A 24,736-nucleotide genomic window follows, 5' to 3' on the forward strand; every position below is an offset into this window, starting at 1 on the left:
GATGGGGATTCGCCATGTTGGCCAGGCTGGTCTCGAACTTCTGACCTGTAGTGATCCACCCACCTTGGCCTTCCAAAGTGCTGGGATTACAGGCATGAGCCACCGTGCCTGGATCTTGCAGTATTTTTAATAGGAAACAAAATGAAAACAACTAAATTGTTTATCAGTAGGGAATTTATTAAATTGTGATAATCATAAGATAATATTCTATGCAGCTATTAAAAAGAATGATGTAGTTTTCTTTTTCCTAATATGGAAAGATTGCTTGATACTTTATGAAGTACAAAAAGCAGGGTGTACATCAGAATGTATATTATGACTTATTTGGCAAAGTGAAAGAAATAGATAAGCTTGTATATGTAAAAACATATTTTCTGGCCAGGTGCAGTGGCTCACGCCTGTAATCCCAGCATTTTGGGAGGCTAAAGTAGGTGGAACTCTTGAGGTCAGGCGTTCAAGACCAGCCTGGCCAACATGGTGAAACTTCATCTCTACGAAAGATACAAAAATTAACTGGATGTAGTGGCACACTCCTGTAGTCCCAGTACTAGGGAGGCCGAGGCACTAGAATTGCTTGAACCTGGGAGGTGGAGGTTTCAGTGAGCTGAGATGGTACCACTGTACTCCAGCCTGGGTGACAGAGCAAGACTCTTGTCTCCAAAAGAAAGAAAATAATAATTTCCTGGAAGAAAATGCAAAATGATGGTAACAGTGATGAGGGATGGAGCAGAATGTTTGTTTTCCTTTGTTTCACCTTTATTTCTTTTGGTGCTCTTTTAATATTCTCCTCTGTGTTTATGTGTTACTTTTGTTTTTTAAAAGGTCAACAGGGACTCTATGGGAGACAAGACTTTTATTTTCTTCTTTATCTACATCTCCGAATTTATGAAAAGTAGTGAATATTCTTAATATCTTTTAACAGTGGTACAAAAATAATAGAAAATGTTTAAAGATTATTTTGTTCCTTACAGTTCTTTTGATTCTGTTCTTTTTTGTTTAGGAATTAAATTTTTTGTGAGAGCTCCAAAATGATGAACTTTGAAAATAAACTCTGTTACGTTTGCTGTTAAGTAGAAAGAGCCTCTCAAGTTTTCTCCTAGACTATTTGAAGTTATTTTATGTCAGAATTTTTTTCTTCTTAATTGTCTCTCATAAGACAAAGTACTAGGAGGTACAAAGGAGAGTGATTTAATGGCTCTGTTTCCCTAGCACTGAATTATTTTCATTTGAAAGAAGTTGGTCACTCTTCAGCAAAGTAATTTTAAAGTTATTTTTACCTTTGGTTAATTTAATTTTTTAAATAGCAGTTTTCTTGACAAATTTACAGTGTGATGATAATGCATAACTGGTTCAGTGAGATGAAAATCCTTAATTAGCTTCTGTTGAGACTGGATGTTGATTTATTACAGGATTATACACATGAATTCCATAAAACCAAAGCAAACTTTATGGCAATACGGGAAAGGGAGAATCTCATGGGATCAGTACGAAAAGATATTGAGTAAGTTGCCTTTTATATTATTTTGTAGAATATTTATTCAGATTTAGCTTTAGGATATGTTCACGGTTAATTGCAAATTGAGTGGCAGAACCATGGTTGAGATTTCAGGGTTTCCAATTCCCATTTCACTGTCTTTTGAGCATTGCTGCTACAGCGTCATCCTAATCTACTTTTCCATTTTTATCTCATGCTTCCTCTATCATTGGCTCCTGCCAACCTTGACTTTCCTGTCTTAATTCAAAGTCCAGCTTAGATGGTATCTTCATGGTTCTCTCATCTCTTACCACCCACCCTAAGAATTATAATGTTACTTTTATGATCCTCTGCATATGTGTCAAAGAAAAAAGAAATTCTTTAATTATAACATTATCCGTAACTGAAGCTCTCCATGTTTCTCTTCCTGATTATTACCTATCACTTGCCCCTCTCCCTTGTCCCAACAATTATATATTACAAACAATAATATGTACAAACTCACAGCCTTATGTTAAATTATTTAAGGACTCCCAGCATTCTCATACTGATCTGAATCTATAATTTTAAATATTTGTTTTTTTCCTCTGTCCCTTTACCTCACTTTTAATGATCTATTCTAGCATTTCAAATGCATTTTTGGAGATTTTTTCACAACTGAACGCTACTGACAAAGTCCCATGGGCATCTCATTGAAGCTGAAGACTTTCCAGTTTGGAGCTATCGAATGATACCTGTCATCATCTCATTTGTGATAAACTATGTGATATGTTTTATAAACTATGATACACATTTATCATAAACTATATATTATATGTACTCTCAGAAACACTTTCCTAGAGATCCTTTATTTTGTTGTAACAATAACAGTTTCAGCAGTAAAACTGTTGTAATATTTTTAGTCCTTCAGGACATTTAAGTCTTTTGTTTGATTTCTGTATAGTCCATTTATATATACATTTTGAGGAATGCAAAATGGCCATAAAAGATATGTTCATCTATTCGTTAAACTGTCTCCTCAGTACCAACTCTGAGTTAGCCACAGTAGAAGGTAGAAATGAAAAGACTGGCCAGGCGCGGTGGCTCACGCCTCTAATCCCAGCACTTTGGGAGGCTGAGGCAGGCAGATCACTTGGGTCAGGAGTTCAAGACCAGTCTGGCCAACATGGTGAAACCCCGTCTCTATAAAAATATAAAAATTAATTGGGTGTAGTTGTAGGCGCCTGTAATCCCAGCCACTTGGGAGGCTGAGGCAGGAGAATCAGTTTAACCTGGGATGTGGAGGTTGCAGTGAGCTGTGATCGTGTCGCTGCACTCCAGCCTGCATGACAGAGCAAGACTCTGTCTTAAAAAAAAAAGAGAGAGAAATGAAAAGACCAATGCCCTGTAGGAGTTTAGAATCTAGGTGCTAGAGGAAAGTATATGTAGTAATTTACACCGTAATTTTTAATATATTATATTTTTTGGCCTCACAGCAATCTTTTGGTTAAGATAGAAATCATCAGTCTCATTTTACAAAACTAGGTATTGAGACACTTGTCTAAGGTGAAGTGACTGTGAAATGATGGAGTATAGATTTAAATCCAAGTCATCATGTGTTCTTGGTTATATCATTCTGCCTTCCTGGGTGGTGGTTTCTCCTGTGCTTTGCACAGTAGCCCTGCATCTCAGCCAGTATTTCAGTTTTAACAGCAGGACTCTTTTTTGTCTTACTGTAGTATTTGTACAGTTAACTTGAATTTTAAAAATTTTGGGCTGGGCATGGTGGCCCATGCTTGTAATCCTAGCACTTTGGGAGGCCGAGACAGGTGGATCACTTGAGCTCAGGAATTCAAGGCCAGCTTGGCCAACATGGTGAAACCCCGTCTCTACTAAAAATATAAAAATTAGCTGGGCATAGTGGTGGGCACCTGTAATCCCAGCTACTCAGGAGGCTGAGGCACGAGAATCGCTTGAACCCGAGAGGCAGAGGTTGCAGTCAGCCGAGATGGTACTGCTGCACTCTAACCTGGTTGACAGAGTGAGATTTCATCTCAAAAAAAAAAAAAAAAAAAAAAAGCAAAAATTAGCCAGGCATGGTGGTATGCTCCTGTAGTCCCAGCTACTTGTGGGGCTGAGGCAGGAGGATCACTAGAACCTGGGAGGTTGAGGAGGCTGCAGTGAGCCAACATTGTGCCACTGCACTCCAGTCTGGGTAACAAAGTGAGAAAGTGAGACTGTGTCTCCAAAAAAAAAAAAAAATTGTTCCCGATACTTTATTATTAGTGGAAAACAGAAAAATTAAATTTTCGATAGTAGTGAAAAGAGTAGGTTTTTTTTTTTTTTTTTTTGAGATGGAGTCTCGCTCTGTCGCCCAGGCTGGAGCGCAGTGGCGTGATCTCTGCTCACTGCAAGCTCGGCCTCCAAGGTTCACACAATTCTCCCGCCTCAGCCTCTGAGTAGCTGGCACTACAGGTGCCCGCCACCGTGCCCAGCTAATTTTTTGTAATTTTAGTAGAGACAGGGTTTCACCGTGTTAGCCAGGATGGTCTCGATCTCCTGACCTCGTGATCCACCCGCCTCGGCCTCCCAAAGTGCTGGGATTACAGGTGTGAGCCACCGCGCCCGGCCCAAGAGTAATTTTTTTGTCAACTTCAATACACTGAAGACCAAAATGGTTATCCTTAAGTGTGCCAAGATGAGCAAATCTTTAGCTTGATTTCAGTTTTCCTTAGGCTTCAGATGGTGGACTACATGTATTATTGTGAAAGAAAACATTTCATTTCAACAGCTTTCCCACCCTGTGTGCTATGTACTAAATCAGTCCTAAGTTTTACTTCCACTTGGAGAAAAATGAAGATATCAGAGATAGGAGGTAAAGGAAAAGTAAGATTTTTTTGGTGGGTTGTTTCAGAATGTTGAGTTATTTTGGTGAAAAACATTGTAAACTGTGAGGCCTAAATTAGAGAGGCAGAGGCATTAATATTTATCTACTTATAATAACATTTTTCAGAGGGAAATGCAAAGGATTATGCACTTTCATTGTTCATTCAAAACTGTGGAGAGGCTCAATTTTTCTACTTTCAAGATCACTAGGGTCAGTCACTTAATCTGATTTTGTATTCTCTGCCAAAATGTTTTTAAATTTTCTCTTTTGTTCCAGATCATATAAAAGTGGGTCTGGAGTAAACAACAGAAGAACTGAGCTATTTTTGAAAGAACATGACCACCTTCGAAAGTAGGTATTGAATGTATGTGCATTATGTGGTTTTCCATGTTTATTAATTCATTTACTTATGTAACCAACATTTTATGTTTATTATAATAAGTGCCTTGTCCGTGCTAATTCATTTTATTTTCCTAATGACTCTTTTCAATAGAAAAGGAATTGCAACTGTTCCAACCATAATTAGGAAAGATCCCATGCTGTTGACTATTTCACATCACTTAATTGTTACCTTAATATGATTTTTGTTTGTTTGTTTTGAGATGAGTCTCGCTCTGTTGCTCAGGCTGGAGTGCAGTGACTCAATGTCGGCTCATTGCAGCCTCTGCCTCCCGGGTTTAAGCGATTCTCCTGCCTCAGCCTCCCAAGTAGCTGGGACTACAGGCGTGTGGCACCATGCCTGGCTTATTTGTTTGTATTTTTGGTAGAGATGGGGTTTCACCATGTAGCCAGGATGGCCTCCATCTCCTGAGCTCATGATCTGCCCGCCTCTGCCTCCCAAAGTGCTGGGATTACAGGCATGAGCCACCACCGCACCCGGCCAGTGCGTGCGCCAATTCTCTACAGAGAGAAACAGACAGGATGAAACTGAATGTAATAAGAGCTCCTGATGAATTAGATGAGTTGTTGAGACTGAAAAGACGGGCTTAGTCATTGCTCTCAATATGATAACACGAGCTTATAAATACTTTTCTTTAATCAATTTTTTTTTTTGTAAATTACAAATACTTGCTAGGTAATAAAATAGCATTAAAATTATTAGTAAAATATGTTTACAAAATAATGTGAAAAACTAGTTTTTCAGTGTTTTTGTATTTCATTTGCTAAGTGCTTTGAGGAAGAAGTGGCAAGATTTTTTTGAAGTAACTTTAAATAACAAAAGCTATAAATGCCTTTTGTAGTGCTCATTTTAGAAAGTACGGATAGTTCAACAACAAAAAAGAAAGTTGAAATCACACATTACTACAAATTCTGTAACATTGTTTACTCTTCAGTAGTCCAAGCTTTTCCCCATGTAATTTGATTTTTTTGTTTGTTTTTCTAAAATAAATGGTGCATATATTCCATAATAAAGATAAACCATAAGTTATGTAACCATTTCCCTAATGTTGGCCTTTTGGATTATGTTCTGTTTTTACTATTATACATAGTAAAGCCTTTGCGTGTATCCATCGTGATTTCCTCACGATAAATTCCTAAATTAGAATTGCAGGATTAGGGAACACACTCATTTGTAAAGTGTTTCCTATAATATTGGCAAATTTCCAAGTTTGATATTTTGCAATAGGGTCAGACTTTTTATGGCTAGAACTATGTTTAAGCTTACACTTCTTCATAAATATTGTTTTTTCATGTTATTATAATTTTTTACTTGTTCCAAAAGTACATATTTTTGCCTGGAAAAAGAGCAAGTCAGTTTTTGTAAATGAATGCCAGACTTAAACATACATACACACACAAAACTTACTTTGTAATGAATTGTTTTTACCAGCTCTCCTTAATACTCTTTTTATCTAAAAATAAATGCTGTTAGGTTTTAGCAATTTATGTTATGGATGACAAATTTCTTTTCCTATATGGTGGATAAAGTAACTTTCATTTTTGGCTTGTCTTTCCCTGAGTCTGTCAGTCAGAAGAAAATACTGACTTTGAATTAGTGTCAAGCTTGTAGCTACTTGTTTTTTGATGGACTGCTGATACATTCTTATAGGGTTTTCGGTTGCTATTTAGATTAATTTATCTTTCTTTATATAATTGTTCTTTTTCAGTACTCCCTGATATTTTTCTTCTTGAAAAAGTATCTAGTTAATTTTGTATTTTAAAGTTCTTCTCCTCACCCCAAGAATTTCTGCCTTTATAATCTTTTCTTTCTTTTTTCTTTAAGACAGAGTCTCACTCTGTTGCCAAGGTTGGGTGTCGTGGTGTGATCTCGGCTCACTGTGCCCTCTGCCTCTCGGGTTCCAGCGGTTCTCCTGCCTCAGCATCCTGGGTAGCTGGGACTACAGGCACCTGCCACTACACCCAGCTAACTTTTGTATTTTTAGTAGAGATGGGGTTTCACCATGTGGCCAGGCTGGTTTTGAACTCCTGACTTCAAGAGATCCACCTGCCTCAGCCTCTGAAAGTGCTGGGATTACAGGCGTGAGCCAATGTGCCCAGGCCTTTTTTTTTTTTTTTTTTTGACTTGGGGGTCTTACTCTGTCTAATATGGCTGATTCTGGCCAACATGGTGAAACCCCGTCTCTACTAAAAATACAAAAATGAGCCGGGCGTGGTGGTGGGCTCCTATAATTCCAGCTACTTGGGAGGCTGAGGCAGGAGAATTGCTGGAACCCGGGAGGTGGAGGTTGCAGTGAGCCAAGATCGTGCCATTGCACTCCAGCCTGTGTGACAGAATGAGACTCTATCTCAAAAAAAAAAAAAAAAAAAAAGATATATGGCTGATTATATTGTTGCTGTCTTTATAGACAGAGAATTAAGGAGTAAAGAGGACAGACAGACTATATTACCTCAAACATTGAAATGCCATGATTTATCCAGAATCATGCATTCAATTTCCTGACCATGCATATGGTGCTTTTTCTGTAGAAGCATTTTGTCATTTTGAATAGAATATGTCTTCTGTATTTACCTTAATGAAGTTGACAACTTTCAGAGGTTTTCACTGGTGAAGACAAACTTGAATAAGGAGATAACTTACACAAGCAGAAAAAGCCTCATCTCTTCTGGATTCCTTTAATGCCAGTGGTCATCACCAGATGTAGATCAGTCACCCTTTACCCAGGCTGGGACCTCCACCTTCTCATCTATAGGTGCGTCACCTTAGCAATCTTCTGCATCTCACTGTCACCCAACGCATTTTCTCCTTCCAAGCCTCTGCAGTCTCACGAGTTTGTATTTTTCTTATGACTGACCTTCCTACCCTATCCAGCCTGGATCTCATAGGAGATTAACTGAAATACTCCCAACGTTGGGTCTTTCCGGGGCCCCTGTCTTCCTGCTGTACCCTGGTAAAATGCCAGCCCAATCCATAGTCTGTTGTTCTACTTCTGTATGAGAGGGCTAAAGAAAAAGCAACTAGTCATACAAATGAACCCTGTTTTAAAGTAACTGTTAAATCTTTTCAACCTCATCTGAGTGCTCAGCCTTGTCTGATGCCTTTTGCTTGCCTAGTCCTCCTGTTTAGTTCTCTCATTCTCTTCAAGAACTTTACCAAATCTTCTCCTTCCCCCCCTTGACCTTCCTGTCTCTTCACCTGAACAGAGGTTCTTAGCTCCTACTTCAATGAGATGTTTAAGGTTTTGCCCTTTTCTATAAATTGACCTATAGGGGTATCCCTCTTTACCCCTTTCCTATAGTTGTTAGGGGATAGAATATTTGTCCTGAGAAGGCCAGTACACACATCGGACACTTGTCTGTATCCGCATTTGCTCTATAAGTATTTGACTCTTCAGCCATCCTGTATACTGTCTCTATCTCTGGTTTATACCTGTTGTCTCTGTGTCTACTCATTTCAGCTTTAGCCCATTGACTTCTTCCCTCACAACACTACTGAACTTGTCAATAGGCACATTGGTGATCTCCTGCATGCCAAGTCTCACGGACATTTTTCTTCATGTTGTTTGACTGCTGCTCTGCCTGACTTGATATTATAATCTCCTTTCCTTGAAACCCTAGGCTACTGTAACACTACACTTTACTGATTCGCCACTTACCTTCCTTACTTCTTTTTGTTTTTTTCCTGAGTCCCTCCAGGTATGGCCTAGGAATCCTTTTAAACACAGTGCTCCAGGCAGAAATTAGTTGGAGTTAGTTCACAAGATGCAATTTATTTGCCATCCACCCTTGCATTTCAGCTCCGTTATTTGTCCTTGACATGCCTGTCTATAAAAACACTTTCTCCTTCCCAGAGATGGCAGCTAACAAGACCTAGTAAAGAGAAATGGGAATTTTCATTCACAATTTCATAGGGAAAGCAATTGGTAAGATTATTTTACTGCCAAGGATAATAAGATTAATGAGAGAGTTGAAGAAAGAGGCATGAATTCTGAAATTGTCTAGAACCATCTAAGAGGTAAAGCTGAGGAGTTTTATCCATACTTGTAGGCTGCGATTGTTTTCATAGAAGTACTCTCTGATTTATGGGCATGTTATTGATCACAACTAGAATTGCAGATTGTGTGCGTTTAATACATCAGCCTAAAAATCCTTGACATTTTAAAAATACCTTTGGCAGAGTTGTACAGTAGTCATGATATTTAAAATATTATTCTAATTTGTTGGTTTCCTAGAGTATAATTTCATTTAGTCACATGTATGATAAGAACATACAGACTTCTTGCTGGGGGCGTTGGCTCATGCCTGTAATGCCTGTAATCCCCACTACTCAGGAGGCTGAGTTGGGAGGATTACTTGAGGCCAAGACTTTGAGATGGGCCTGGGCAACATAGCAAGACTGTCTCTAAAATAATATTAATAATACTGAGTATATTTCTTGGTTTCTAGGGTTAATTTTTTTTCATCTTTCTCTCATTAATTTACCACTTTTGTCTGACTAAGATACCTTAAGTTTCTTTATTCCTTGGATTGGTAGTATAATGAAATTATTTGGGCAGGGTTTCGAAACCAGAGAGACGGCCGGGCGCGGTGGCTCAAGCCTGTAATCCCAGCACTTTGGGAGGCCGAGACGGGCGGATCACGAGGTCAGGAGTTCGAGACCATCCTGGCTAACACGGTGAAATCCTGTCTCTACTAAAAAATACAAAAAACTAGCCGGGCGAGGTGGCGGGCGCCTGTAGTCCCGGCTACTCGGGAGGCTGAGGCAGGAGAATGGCGTAAAAACCCTGGAGGCAGAGCTTGCAGTGAGCTGAGATCCGGCCACTGCACTCCAGCCTGGGTGACACAGCGAGACTCCATCTCAAAAAAAAAAAAAAAAAAAAAGAAACCAGAGAGACCTGGGTTCAAATCCTGGTGTGGATTCTATCTTTTGAGGTAAGGTCATTTAAATCCTCTGACTTTCCAGTGTCTTTTAAATGGGTAATATAACCCGTACTTTATGGACTGTTGCAAAGATGAGAGAGGATGTGTGTGAAATGTTTACTTATTACAGTGCTTGATATGTAGTAGACGAATTCTAAAATTATACTGAGCCATTTTTCCTATAGTGGCTTTAGAAAAGAAAAGTATACTCGTACATTAGAATTGTGCACCTAGGGCTAAGTGACTCTAGCCCTGTGGAACCTGTCAATGCCAGAATGGTATGTAGGACTAGATAGATTAATGTCACCTGACCCTGATTGTCTATTGAAACTCAATGTATGGCCAGGTACAGTGGCTGACGCCTGTAATTCCCGCACTTTGGGAGGCCAAGGTGGGCGGATCACTTGAAGTCAGGAGTTCAATACCACCCTGGCCAACCTGGTGAAACCCCATCTCTACCAAAAATACAAAAATAAGACAGGCGTGGTGGCAGGCGCCTATAACCCCAGCTACTCAGGAGGCTGAGGCAGGAGAATTGCTTGAACCTGGGAGGCAGAAGTTGCAGTGAGCTGAGATCGCGCTATGCCATGCCAGCATGGGTGACAGAGCAATACTCTGTCTCAAAAAAAAAAAAAAAACCTCTATTTTTAAATTACTCTTATTAGTCGTTAGTCTTATAATATCAGTATAATGAATACTTTATTTATTCAAAACCTTCTCTTTTTTTTAGACGGAGATAATAAAATTTCAGTTGCATTCCACCTGTTTCTTCATGTGCGTGTCTGGATGCACATGTAATTTGTTGGTACCAGTTTTGGTTGTTTAAACGAGTGTTTGTTGAGCATCTGTGTTGTGGAAAGTATTGTGCTGGGTGCTGGAGATAGCACAGTGGCATCATCCCTGTCCTTAGTGAGCTCAGCCAGAGGGGGTGAGGAGCAGAAAAGAAATGTGAATCGGTAGTTTCAGTGCGAAGTAATAAGTGCTTTATTATGATGTGCAAAGGTTTGTGCGCACCCTAGAGGAGCACATAAAAGGGAGTCATTAACCTCCGAAGCTTCTGAAAGGGCTTTAGAGAAGTCAGACATTTGATTTGATTCTTGAGGAATGAGTAGGTGTTCTCCAAGTAGAGATAGAAAAAGATTGAAGAGTTGAAACTCAGACCTCATGACCATGCCTTCCTGTCTTCTCTTCTTAAATCCGTTATCATTCTTGATACATTATTAAATGGATCTATTTTGAAACGTCGTGCATTCACTCCAAGTCCAAACCCTCTCCCAGGTTATAGGCCTCACTCATGCACCTGAAGAGGACACATAGGGCAAAAGAAAGTGAGCAGTCGGGGGGGCTCTGAGGGTCATGGGGGTCAGCCGAGGCTGCCATTCTTTTTCCTCATAAATCAGATTTACTGAGGTAGAACGTACTTACAGTAAAAATGTATCCATTTTAAGTTTACAGTTTGGTACGTTTTAACAAATATATAGACCCTTAACTGACACCATGGTCAAGACAGAGAATATTTCTATCACCTCAGAAAAGATCCTTATGCCCCTTTGGAGTCAGTCCCTGTCCTCCAGTCATGGGCAGCTGCTTACTGGCTTTCTGTCACTATAGATGAGTCTTACCTTTTCCAGAATTTTATACAAATGAATTCATACAGTCTGCACTTACTTCACCTAGCATAGTGTTTCTGAGATTCGTTGTTTTTCTTAAATGTCAGTAATTGATTTCTTTCTATAGCAGAATGACTTCCATTGTATGATATATCACAATTTCTTTATCCATTCAACCATGTTGCACATTTGGGTTATTTTCAGTTTTTGGCTATTACAAACAAAATTATTATGAACATTCATAAACAAAACTTTGTGTGGTCATATGTTCTCATTCCTTTTTGTTTTTCTTTTTTTTTTTGAGATGGAGTCTCGCTCTATCACCCAGGCTGGAGTGCAGTGGTACAATCTTGGCTCACTGCAACCTCCGCCTCCCAGGTTCACGCCATTCTTCTGCCCCAGCCTCCCGAGTAGCTGGGACTACAGGCTCCCGCCACCAAGCCCGGCTAATTTTTTGTATTTTTCGTAGAGAGGGTATTTCACCATGTTAGCCAGGATGGTCTCGATTTCCTGATCTCGTGATCCACCCGCCTTGGCCTCCCAAAGTGCTGGGATTACAGGCGTGAGCCACCATACCCGGCCGTTCTCATTCCTCTTGAGTAAATACTAGGAGTTGTATTGTTGAGTTGTATGGTAAGTATGTGTTCCAATTTATAAGAAAGTGTCAAACTTTTCCAAAGTGGTTATACCATTTTTGCATTTCTGTCAGTCATGCGTGAGAGTTCAAATTGCTTTAAGTCCTTGCCAACATGCCTTTCTTTTGTAGCCATTTTAGTAGAAGTGTAAGGGTTTTTATTGTCGTTTTGATTTGTATTTCTGTAAGGACTGGTGATGTTAAGCCTTCTTTCAAGTGCTTATTAGCCATTTGCGTATCTTCTTTTTTATTATTCACAACTCACAGGTTATTATGACATTTGTTTATCTTCTTTAGTGAGGGGTCTGTTCAAGTCTTTTTGCCTTTTGTTGTGGGCCTTTTTCTATTGTGTTAAAAGGGTTCTTTGTGTACTCTGGATGTAAGTCCTTTGTCAGATAAAGGTTTTGCAAGTATTTTCTTTGAGCCTGTGACTTCCTTTTCATTTTCATCTGGTGACTTTCAAAAGAGCAGAGGTTTTTAATTTTGATGAAGTCTGGTTGATCAGTTTTTTCTTTCTGATTCATGTATTTTTGGTCTATTTAAGATTTCTTGGCTGTCCTAAGGTTACAAATTTTTTTCTTTTGTTTCAGGAGTTGTAGTTTTAGCTTTTTTGTTTGTTTTTAAACCTGAAGCATTATACAGTTTTAGCTTTTTTTTTCTTTAAGTTCTAGGGTACATGTGCACACTGTGCAGGTTTGTTACATATGTATACATGTGCCATGTTGGTGTGCTGTACCTGTTAACTCATCATTTACATTAGGTATATCTCCTAACGCTGTTCCTCCCCTCTCCCCCAACTCCCCGGCAGGCCCGGTGTGTGATGTTCCCCACCATGTCCATGTGTTCTCATTGTTCAGTTCCCACCTATGAGTGAGAACATGCGGTGTTTGGTTTTCTGTCCTTGCGATAGTTTGCTGAGAATGATGGTTTCCAGCTTCATCCATGTCCCTATAAGGGACATGAACTCATCCTTTCTTGTGGCTGCATAGTATTCCATGGTGTATATGTGCCACATTTTCTTAATCCAGTCTATCATTGATGGACATTTGGGTTGGTTACAAGTCTTTGCTATTGTGAATAGTGCCGCAATAAGCATATGTGTGCATGTGTCTTTATAGCAGCATGATTTATAATCCTTTGGGTATATGCCCAGTAATGGGATGGCTGGGTCAAATGGTATTTCTAGTTCTAGATCCTTGAGGAATCGCCACACTGCCTTCCACAATGGTTGAACTAGTTTACAGTCCCATCAACAGTGTAAAAGTGTTCCTATTTCTCCACATGCTCTCCAGCACCTGTTGTTTCCTGACGTTTTAATGACTGCCATTCTAACTGGTGTGAGATGGTATCTCATCGTGGTTTTGATTTGCATTTCTCTGATGACCAGTGATGATGAGCATTTTTTCATGTGTCTGTTGGCTGCATAAATGTCTTCTTTTGAGAAGTATCTGTTCATATCCTTTGCCCACTTTTTGATGGGGTTGTTTGATTTTTTTCTTGTAAATTTGTTTAAGTTCTTTGTAGATTCTGGATATTAGCCCTTTGTCAGATGTGTAGATTGTAAAAATTTTCTCCCGTTCTGTAGATTGCCTGTTCAGTCTGATGGTAGTTTCTTTTGCTGTGCAGAAGCTCTTTGGTTTAATTAGATCCCATTTGTCTATTTTGACTTTTGTTGCCATTGCTTTTGGTGTTTTAGTCTTGAAGTCCTTGCGCATGCCTGTGGCCTGAATGGTATTGCCTAGGTTTTCTTCTAGGGTTTTTGTGGTTTTAGGTCTAACATTTAAGTATTTAATCCATCTTGAACTGATTTTGTATAAGGTGTAAGGAAGGGATCCAGTTTCAGCTTTCTACATATGGCTAGCCAGTTTTCCCAGCACCATTTATTGAATAGGGAATCCTTTCCCCATTTCTTGTTTTTGTCAGGTTTGTCAAAGATCAGATGGTTATAGATGTGTGGCATTATTTCCGAGGGCTTTATGCTGATCCATTGGTGTATATCTCTGTTTTGGTACCAGTACCATGCTGTTTTGGTTACTGTAGCCTTGTAGTATAGTTTGAAGTCAGGTAGTGTGATGCCTCCAGCTTTGTTCTTTTGGCTTAGGATTATCTTGGCAATGCGGCCTCTTTTTTGGTTCCATATGAACTTTAAAGTAGTTTTTTCCAATTCTGTGAAGAAAGTCATTGGTAGCTTGATGGGGATAGCATTGAATCTATAAATTACCTTGGGCAGTATGGCCATTTTCACAATATTGATTCTTCCTATCCATGAGCATGGAATGTTCTTCCATTTGTTTGTGTCCTCTTTTATTTTCTTGAGCAGTGGTTTGTAGTTCTCCTTGAAGAGGTCCTTTACATCCCTTGTGTTGGATTCCTAGGTATTTTATTCTCTTTGAAGCAATTGTGTATGGGAGTTCACTCATGATTTGGCTCTCTGTTTGTCTGTTATTGGTGTATAAGAATGCTTGTGAGTTTTGCACATTGATTTTGTATCCTGAGACTTTGCTGAAGTTGCTTATCAGCTTAAGGAGCTTTTGGGCTGAGACGATGGGGTTTTCTAAATATACAATCATGTCATCTGCAAACAGGGACAATTTGACTTCCTCTTTTCCTAATTGAATCCCCTTTATTTCTTTCTCTTGCCTGATTGCCGTGGCCAGAACTTCCAACACTATGTTGAATAGGAGTGGTGAGAGAGGGCATCCCTGTCTTGTGCCAGTTTTCAAAGGGAATGCTTCCAATTTTTGCCCATTCAGTATGATATTGGCTGTGGGTTTGTCATAAATAGCTCTTATTATTTTGAGATACGTCCCATCAGTACCTAGTTTATTGAGAGCTTTTAGCATGAAGGGCTGTTGAATTTTGTCAAAGGCCTTTTCTGCATCTGTTGAGATAATCATGTGGTTTTTGTTTTTGGTTATGTTTATATGATGGATTATGTTTATTGGTTTGCATATGTTGAACCAGCGTTGCATCCCAGGGATGAAGCCAGCTTGATTTTGGTGGAGAAGCTTTTTGATGTGCTGCTGGATTCAGTTTGCCAGTATTTTATTGAGGATTTTTGCATCGATGTTCATCGGGGATATTGGTCTAAAATTCTCTTTTTTTTTGTTGTGTCTCTGCCAGGCTTTGGTATCAGCATGATGTTGGCCTCATAAAATGAATTAGGGATGATTCCCTCTTTTTCTATTGATGGGAATAGTTTCAGAAGGAATGGTACCAGCTCCTCCTTGTACCTGTGGTAGAATTTGGCTGTGAATCCCTCTGGTCCTGGACTTTATTTGGTTGGTAAGCTATTATTGCCTCAGTTTCAGAACCTGTTGTTGTTCTATTCAGGGATTCCACTTCTTCCTGGTTTAGTCTTGGTAGGGTGTATGTATCCAGGAATTTATCCATTTCTTCTAAGTTTTCTAGTTTATTTGCATAGAGGTGTTTATAGTATTCTCTGATGGTAGTTTCTGTGGGATTGGTGGTGATATCCCTTTTATTATTTTTTATTGCGTCTATTTGATTCTTCTCTCTTTTCTTATTTGTTAGTCTTGCTAGCAGTCTATCAATTTTGTTGATCTTTTCAGAAAACCAGCTGCTGGATTCATTGATCTTTTTGGGGGGTTTTTTGTGTCTCTATCTCCTTCAGTTCTGCTCAGATCTTAGTTATTTCTTGCCTTCTGCTAGCTTTTGAATGTGTTTGCTCTTGCTTCTCTAGTTCTTTTAATTGTGATGTTAGGGTGTCAATTTCAGATCTTTCCTGCTTTCTCTTGTGGGGATTTAGTGCTATAAATTTCCCTCTACACACTGCTTTAAATGTGTCCCAGAGATTCTGGTATGTTGTGTCTTTGTTCTCATTGGTTTCAAAGACCATCTTTATTTCTGCCTTCATTTCGTTATGTACCCAGTAGTCATTCAGGAGCAGGTTGTTCAGTTTCCATGTATTTGAGCTCTTTTGAGTGAGTTTCTTAATCCTGAGTTCTAGTTTGACTGCCCTGTGGTCTGAGAGACAGTTTGTTACAATTTCTGTTCTTTTACATTTGCTGAGGAGTGCTTTACTTCCAGCTATGTGGTCAGTTTTGGAATAAGTGAGATGTGGTGCTGAGAAGAATGTATATTTTGTTGTTTTGTGGTGGAGAGTTCTGTAGGTGTCTATTAGATCCACTTGGTGCAAAGCTGAGTTCCCAATTCCTGGATATCCTTGTTAACTTTCTGTCTCGTTGATCCAATGTTGAGATTGGGGTGTAAAAGTCACCATTATTATTGTGTGGGAGTCTAAGTCCCTTTTTAGGTCTCTAAGGACTTGGTTTATGAATCTGGGTGCTCCTGTATTGGGTGCATATATATGTAGGACAGTTAGCTCATCTTGTTGAATTGATCGCTTTACCATTATGTAATGGCCTTCTTTGTCTCTTTTGATCTTTGTTGGTTTAAAGTCTGTTTTATCAGAGACTAGGATTGCAACCCCTACTTTTTTGTTGTTTTCCATTTGCTTGGTAGATTTTCCTCCATCCCTTTATTTTGAGCCTATGTGTGTCTCTGCACGTGAGATGGGTCTCCTGAATACAGCACACTGATGGGTCTTGACTCTTTATCCAATTTGCCAGTCTGTGTCTTTTAATTGGAGCATTTAGCCCATTTACATTTAAGGTTAATGTTGTTATGTGTGAATTTGATCCTGTCATTACGATGTTAGCTGGTTATTTTGCTCATTAGTTGATGCAGTTTCTTCCTAGTATCAATGGTCTTATTTGGCATGTTTTTGCAGTGGCTGGTACCGGTTGTTCCTTTCCATGTTTAGTGCTTCCTTTAGGAGCTCTTGTAAGGCAGGCCTGGTGGTGACAAAATCTCTCAGCATTTGTTTGTCTATAAAGTATTTTATTTCTCCATAACTTATGAAGCTTAGTTTGGCTGGATATGAAATTGTGGGTTGAAAATTCTTTTCTTCAAGAATGTTGAATATTGTCCCCCACTCTCTTCTGGCTTGTAGAGTTTCTGCCGAGAAATCTGCTGTTAGTCTGATGGGCTTCCCTTTGTGGGTAACCTGACCTTTCTCTCTGGCTGCCCTTAACGTTTTTTCCTTTGTTTCAACTTTGGAGAATCTGACAATTATGTGTCTTGGAGTTTCTCTTCTCGAGGAGTATCTTTGTGGTGTTCTCTGTATTTCCTGAATTTGAATGTTGGCCTCCCTGCTAGGTTGGGGAAGTTCTCCTGGATAATATCCTGAAGAGTGTTTTCCAACTTGGTTCCATTCTCCCCGTCACTTTCAGGTACACCAATCAGACATAGATTTGGTCTTTTCATGTAGTCCCATGTTTCTTGGAGACTGTTCGTTTCTTTTTACTCTTTTTTCTCTAAACTTCTCTTCTCGCTTAATTTCATTCATTTGCTCTTCAATCACTGATACCCTTTCTTCCATTTGATCAAATCTGCTACTGAAGCTTGTGCATGCGTCGTCACATAGTTCTCGTGCCATGGTTTTCAGCTCCATCAGGTCATTTAAGGACTTCTCTATACTATTTATTCTAGTTAGCTATTCATCTACTCCTTTTTCAAGGTTTTTAGTTTGTTTGTGATGGGTTTGAACATCCTCCTTTAGCTCGGAGAAGTTTGTTATTACCAATCGTCTGAAGCCTTCTTCTCTCGACTCGTCAAAGTCGTTCCCTGTCTAGCTTTGCTCTGTTGCTGGCGAGGAGCTGTGTTCCTTCGGAGGAGAAGAGGCACTCTGATTTTCACAAGTTTCAGCTTTCCTGCTCTGGTTTCTCCCCATCTTTGTGGTTTTATCTACCTTTGGTCTTTAATGATGGTGACGTACAGATGGGGTTTTGGTGTGGATGTCCTTTCTGTTTGTTAGTTTTCCTTCTAACAGTCATGACCCCCAGCTGCAGGTCTGTTGGAGTTTGCTGGATGTCCACTCCAGACCCTGTTTGCCTGGGTATCACCAGTGGAGGCTCCAGAACAGCAAATATTGCTGCCTAATCCTTCGTTTGGAAGCTTCGTCTCAGAGGGGCACCTGGCCTTATGAGGTACTGGGAGGTGCCTCCCAGTTAGGCTACTTAGGGGTCAGGGACCCACTTGAGGAGGCAGTCTGTCAGTTCTCAGATCTCAAACTCTGTGCTGGGAGAACCACTACTCCCTTCAGAGCTGTCAGACAGGGACGTTTAAGTCTGCAGAAGTTTCTGCTGCCTTTTGTTCAGCTATGCCCTACCCCAAGAGGTGGAGTCTACAGAGGCAGGCAGGCCTCCTTGAGCTGTGGTGGGCTCCACCCAGTTTGAGATTCCAGGCCACTTTGTTTACCTACCAAAGCCTCAGCAATGGTTTATGCCCCTCCCCCAGCCTGGCTGCCGTCTTGCAGTTCGATCTCAGACTGCTGTGCTAGCAGTGAGTGAGGCTCGGTGGGTGTGGGACCCTCCTGGTGTGCTGTTTGCTAAGGCTGTTGGAAGAGCGCAGTATTAGGATGGGAGTGTCCCGATTTTCCAGGTTCAGTCTGTCACGGCTTCCCTTTGCTAGGAAAGGGAACTCCCCAACCCCTCGCACTTCCTGGGTGAGGCGATGCTCCGCCCTGCTCCGTGGGATGCACCCACTTGTCTGGCAAGCCCCAGTGAGATGAAACCGGTACCTCAGTTGGAAATGCAGAAATCACCTGTCTTCTCCGTTGTTCACGCTGGGAGCTGCAGACTGGAGCTGTTCCTATTCGGCCATCTTGGCGCCCTCTCCATACAGTTTTAGCTTTAACATTAGGTTTATAATCCACTTTGGCTTCACTTTTTTGTGTGGTGTAAGTTAAGGGTTGGGATTCATTTTTTTTAAACACATGAATATTCCATTGTTTCAGTACCACTTGTTGAAAAGACTCTGCTTTCCTCTGTTTAATCTGTTCAAAGATGTTGACATCTTTGTAGAGAATTCACTGGACACTTGCTAGTTTATTTCTGAACTTTGTTCGTTCCATTGACCTATGGATCCATCCTTAGGCCAGTTGCACTCCGATTACCGTAGCTTTATAATAAGTTTTGAAATGAGGTAGTGTGTAAGTCTTCTAGCTTTATTCTGTATCTTCAAAGTTATTTTGACTGCCCTGGGTCCTTTGTACTTTCATATAAATTTTAATATCAGATTGTTTAAAAGCCTGCTGAAATTTCAAATAAGATTATGTTGAATCTAGAGATCCATTTGGAGAGAATTGCCATCTTAACAACCGTAAATCTTCCAATACAGGAACAAGGTCTTGTATGAAAATATACAAAGAACTCTGAAAATTCAACAATTTAAAAGTGGAAAAAAGATCTGAACAGCCATCTTAACCAAAGAAGATATATAGACAATAAATTAAGCTTATGAAAAGATACTTAATGTAATTAAGTATCATTAGGGTACTGCAAATTAAAACAACAGTGAGATACCGCTGCACAACTGTTAGAATGGCTAAAATCCAAAACACTGACAACATTAAAAGGAACACTGAAGGAAGTGGAGTAACAGGAATTCTCACTCATTGCTGGTTTGAATGCAAAGTGGTATAGCCACATTGGAAGACAGTTTGGCAATTTTCTTTTTCTTTTTTTTTTTTTCTGAGACGGAGTATCGCTCTGTCGCCCAGGCTGGAGTGCAGTGGCGTGATCTTGGTTCACTGCATCCTCCGCCTCCCGTGTTTAAGCAGTTCTCTGCCTCAGCCTCCCAAATAGCTGGGATTACAGGTGTGTGCCACCACACCCGGCTAATTTTTGTATTTTTAGTAGAGACGGGGTTTCACCATCTTGGCCAAGCTGGTCTTGAACTCCTGACCTTGTGATCCACCCACCTCAGCCTCCCAAAATTCTGGGATTACAGGCATAAGCCACTGTGCCCATCCTGGCAATTTTCTTAAAAAGCTAAATATGGTCTTACCATACATTCTAGCAGTCATATTCCTAGTGATTTTCCTAAATGAATTGAAAACTTATGTCTACACAAAAACCTGTACATGAACGTTTTACAGAAGCTTTATTCATAATCGCCAAAAGTTGTAAGCAATGAAGATGTCTTAAGTAAGTGAATGGATAAACAAATGGTTGTACATCCATGCAGTGGAATATTATTCAGCCATACAAAGAAATAAGCTATCAAGCCCGGAAAAGACATGGGGGAACTTTAAATACATAAAAGCAGCCTATCTATGAAGGCTACGTACTGTATGATTTTAACTATATGACATTCTGGACAAGGCAAAATTATAGAGACAGTAAAAAGATCAGCAATTCTCAGGGGTTGAGGATGGGAAAGGGAGGAAAAATGAATAGGTGAAGCACAGGATACTTAGGGCAGTAAAACTCTTCTGTATGATACTGCAAGGATGGATCCATGACAAAACCCCCACCACCATGCAATGCAGAGTCAACTCTAAGCATGGCGTTTAGCTAGTAATGCATCAGTACTGAGTGATCAGTTGTAACACATGTGCCACACTAATCACAAGTGGAGGAGAATGGGTTTATAGTGTGTGCTTTCTACTGAATATTTCTATATGTCTAAAACTGTTCCAACAATAATTCTATTCATTTTTTAAAAAGGAAAAAGTGATTTTCCAGGATCTCACTGCTAATGACTTAGCTTTTATTTTTTTATTTTCTCCTTGAACTGAGCAGGAATCTGTCAGGTGCTTCACTTTCTGTCTCCCGGTAACTTGCTGTGATTATGAAAATGTTTGTGCTAAACAACCCATGAACAAAGCAAATAAAGATATTCCTTCGTCTACCCAGACTGAAAGGAAATATGCCACCGCATCAGTGTTAATGAAAGAGGTTATAGCTGGTTTCCACTTTCATCTTTGTTTTCCTGTATTTTCCGAATGTTCTCTGTAAAATAAAAAGCTCTTAGCACTAAAACAGTATAAATGTATTCCACTGCAGCTTAATTGTATTCAGTTAACATAATTGAAGAGATTAAATAAGAAATGTAGAAATAAGTAAGACCTAGATCTTAAGGATCTCTCTGGTTAACTGTAAGTGAAAGACTGTCTCGCCACAATGCTTGATGTAAATGGTCTGATTGGTTCGTGACAACCTCATCAATTATTGCAGCTTGCAAAGGGATCGATTTTTAAATTTTTATTTATTATTCATTATTATTATGTACTTGCTTATTTGTTTTCTCATTTAGTTGCTTACTTATTTGCTTATTACTTTCCTACCATTTTAAAAGAGGAAGATACTATCTAAGTGATTTCGCCAAGTTCTTATATTTTGTTGGTTTAAATTGCTTTAGTATATATGCATGAAATCGCATGTTTGCTCTTGAAATGTGTGCCTTTTGTAGTGTGTGTGTTGGGGGAAATAAGTTATTTTTTAAAAAGAGAATTATTTAAATATGGCTTTAGTGATTCCTCAGTATGATAACTGGTAGTGAAATGTAGCTTATTGTTTTCAGTTACTTTAAATTGGTCTTGAGACAAATGGAAATTTGTTTCTTAATTACAGGCTCTAGATGACTTTATAGAATATCTCTGGGCTATTATCAAGTACTTGCTTAAGAAGGATAATTCTACTTGATTATATATTTTTTACCCCAAAGGAAAATAAGTTTAAATTTGATTTTAACCAGATGATGCCATCTGCATGGAGTCACTCTGATGTTGTGTCCACACTGTCCAAGAAAGGTTTTAATGAATGGTGTTTGTTTACTTTATTTGATCTTAGCCAAATGAGTAAAGACCTGGAGACTGGGCAATTTGAGAAGACATTTAGGAATCACTGGCTTTTCTTTGTTGATGCTACCATATAAACTAAGGATGACAGTGGGTAGGGAATGTGTGTGGAATTCCTGTGTGATTCACTGTAACTGGTATGCTAAATGCATGGTTAAGCTGGTGTCAGCATCGTCTTTCTGTAAGTTAAAGATCCCTTCTGTGAGCAGGACTCCTGCGGACTCATGTATATTTTGAAATATGTTTTAGAGGATATTTTAGGACTTAATAAAGGTGACTGATGTGTAAGGGGACTTAAAGGGAAGAAAAACCCCTTCTTCTATAGGGTAGCATATTTGGGATTATAATTTTCATTTTCTTTCAGTTTCCTTTTTTGAGGTCGGGGTCTCGCTCGTTCACCCAGCCTGTAGGACAATGGCGTGATCTCGGGTCACTGCAACCTCTGCCTCCCAGGTTCAAGGATTCTCCTGCCTCAGCCTCCTGAGTAGCTGGGATTGTAGGCACCCGCCACCACACCCAGCTAATTTTTGTATTTTTAGTAGAGACGAGGTTTCACCATGTTGGTCAGGCTGGTCTCGAACTCCTGACCTCAGGTGATCCATCTGCCTCAACCTCCCAAAGTGCTGGGATTACAGGCGTGAGCCACTGTGCCCGGCCAGTTGGTTTCATTTTCGAGTGAATCCAGCAAACACTCTTTTCTTTGACTTGCAGTTCCAGTATTGCTATAAAATTACTGTAATATGGGGATAGTTGTCAGTCTCAAATACATAAAATGACCAATTTCAGTGACCTTTTATCCTTTTAAGAAAACCTATTCTATGAAAATCCAATTTTGTGCAAAAAGTGGGAAATAAGTGGGGGCGCAAGTGTTTGCTTTATGAGACTTTATTTGATTCATGTAAATAGAAAATGGTTTTATTACATGTAAAATGTGATTTAAATTGGTCAAAATGACATTTTCAGAAAGTATACATAAAACATATGTACTCATTACGTAACGAGTACAAAAAGCGAGTCTCATTACATAGAATAAGGATTCTATCTGTGTGCCACAAACAACTTCAAAGAATTTTCTTTATATATAATGACACAGAAAGTTGTTCCTTAGCATCCATTTCAACTCCAGTTCCTCAGGAACATTGAGTACAAATTATAATGAGTTTATTTTCCAACTAAAGTTTAGTAGTTAAGCTAGTTTATTAGTTAATTTAGTTCTGACCTGTATGATTGAGAATAGATACAAGAGAATTACAGAAAGCAGATAGTGGAAATGATGAAGTGTACCTGGCTGACTTTCTGACAATTTGCGTGAAATGCTTGGCTTTGTAATTTTATATTTCTTTCTAGGCTGATACATTGAGTTTATTTAGTTAGAAATAGACTGGTTATCTGTTTTTTTAAATGCTGCTTCACAGTTATATACTACTTAAGGTATGTAGCTTTGTAGTCAATCTGAATTGGAATTGGGTTTTTGTTATTGTCATTTGGTACATTGGTCACTTTATAAATGTTTAACTTTTTGTTTTGAGTTAATTATAGATTTGCATGCATGCAGTTTTAAGAAATAATACAGAGAGGCTAGGTGTGGTGGCTTATGCCTGTGATTCCAGTTACTTGGGAGGCTGAGGCAGGAGGATTGCTTGAAGCTCAGGAGTTCAAAGTTGCAGTGAGCTGTGATGGTGCCACTGCACTCTAGCCTGGGTGACGGTGAGACCCCATCTCTACAAGGAAAAACAGTAATAATACAAAGAAATGTCATGTACGGGCCTACCAGATTTTATTGTGCTTTGCTTTATTGCACTTTGCAGATATTATTTTTTACAAATGGAAGGTTGGTGGCAATCCTGTGTCAAGCAAGTCTTGCCGTTTTTCTAACAGCATATGCTCACTTCATGTCTCTGTGTTACATTTTGGTAACAGTATTTTAGATGTTTTCATTATTATCTTATCTGTTATGGTGATCAGTGATCCTTGATGTTACTCTTGTAATTGTTTACAACCTCACTGATAGAAGAGGGTGAACTTAATAAATGTTGTGTATGTGTGGAGTTTTTTTGTTTTGAGACAGGGTCTTTTTCTGTTGTGACCTCGTGACCAGTTCACCAGATGCCTTTTGGCATGTGTCTTTTTTTTTTTTTTTTTTTTTTGAGACTGAGTCTGGCTCTGTCGCCCAGGCTGGAGTGCAGTGGCCGGATCTCAGCTCACTGCAAGCTCCGCCTCCCGGGTTTACGCCATTCTCCTGCCTCAGCCCCCTGAGTAGCTGGGACCACAGGCGCCCGCCACCTCGCCCGGCTAGTTTTTTGTATTTTTTAGTAGAGACGGGGTTTCACCGTGTTAGCCAGAATGGTCTCGATCTCCTGACCTTGTGATCCGCCCGTCTCAGCCTCCCAAAGTGCTGGGATTACAGGCTTGAGCCACCGCGCCCGGCGGCATGTGTCTTGTCAGTCTTCATTGTAAGATCTTAGCAGGTTAGTGCCATATCTTTGTAGCCACCTTCTGACCCAATACCCTCCAGGGGTGCTTCTATATGTGTTTGTTAGAAGAGTAAGTGCATACTTAGTAATCGTAGATTTCATCAGATTAGTGAGTTTATCTGGAAATTTATATCAATTTTATGCTTAGATTTACCATCTGTAGTTATTGAGAAACTAATAGCAAAAAATACTTGACACTTACTATATGCGAGATATTGATCCAATCACTATCTTTACAAACCCCTTTATTTGAACAAGTAGGTTTTATGATCCTTGCCAGTTTACAGATGAGAAAACTGGGGCACGGAGAAACTTGCCTTGTGTCGAATAACTAGTAAGTGGTAGATTCAGCATTTAAATAGCCACATAGTCTGTCTTTCACTACCATCTTTGTAATTTTTGAAATTTTTAATAACAGGATTTATATATGCTATTTATGACTTCCCTGCCTCCCCCGCCCCGAGACGTAGTCTAGCTTGTCGCCCAGTCTGGAGTGCAGTGGCGCAATCGCGGCTCACTGCAACCTCCGCCTCCCGGGTTCAAGCGATTCTCCTGCCTCAGCCTCCCAAGTAGGTAGGATTAAAAGCACCTACCATCACCCCCAGTTAATTTTTGTATTTTCAGTAGAGACGGGGTTTCACTGTGTTGGCCAGGCTGGTAAAGAACTGCTGACCTCATGGTCCACCTGCCTC

At 39.7% G+C, this 24,736-nt stretch overlaps 1 protein-coding gene across 8 annotated transcripts in view; it reads left to right on the forward strand.

The window, feature by feature from the left end:
* LOC105476873 (golgi SNAP receptor complex member 1) overlaps positions 1-24,736 on the forward strand; it is a 56,321-nt gene that overhangs the window by 11,446 nt on the left and 20,139 nt on the right. For all 8 annotated transcript variants that reach the window (XM_071082627.1, XM_071082628.1, XM_024791375.2 and 5 more), the window contains exons 5-6: positions 1,410-1,501; positions 4,617-4,691. In XM_071082627.1, the coding sequence (XP_070938728.1) occupies positions 1,410-1,501; positions 4,617-4,691 (167 nt within the window). The remainder of the gene's footprint in view (positions 1-1,409; positions 1,502-4,616; positions 4,692-24,736) is intronic.

This window comes from Macaca nemestrina, chromosome 17, assembly GCF_043159975.1.
Source record: "Macaca nemestrina isolate mMacNem1 chromosome 17, mMacNem.hap1, whole genome shotgun sequence".
NCBI lineage: Eukaryota > Metazoa > Chordata > Mammalia > Primates > Cercopithecidae > Macaca > Macaca nemestrina.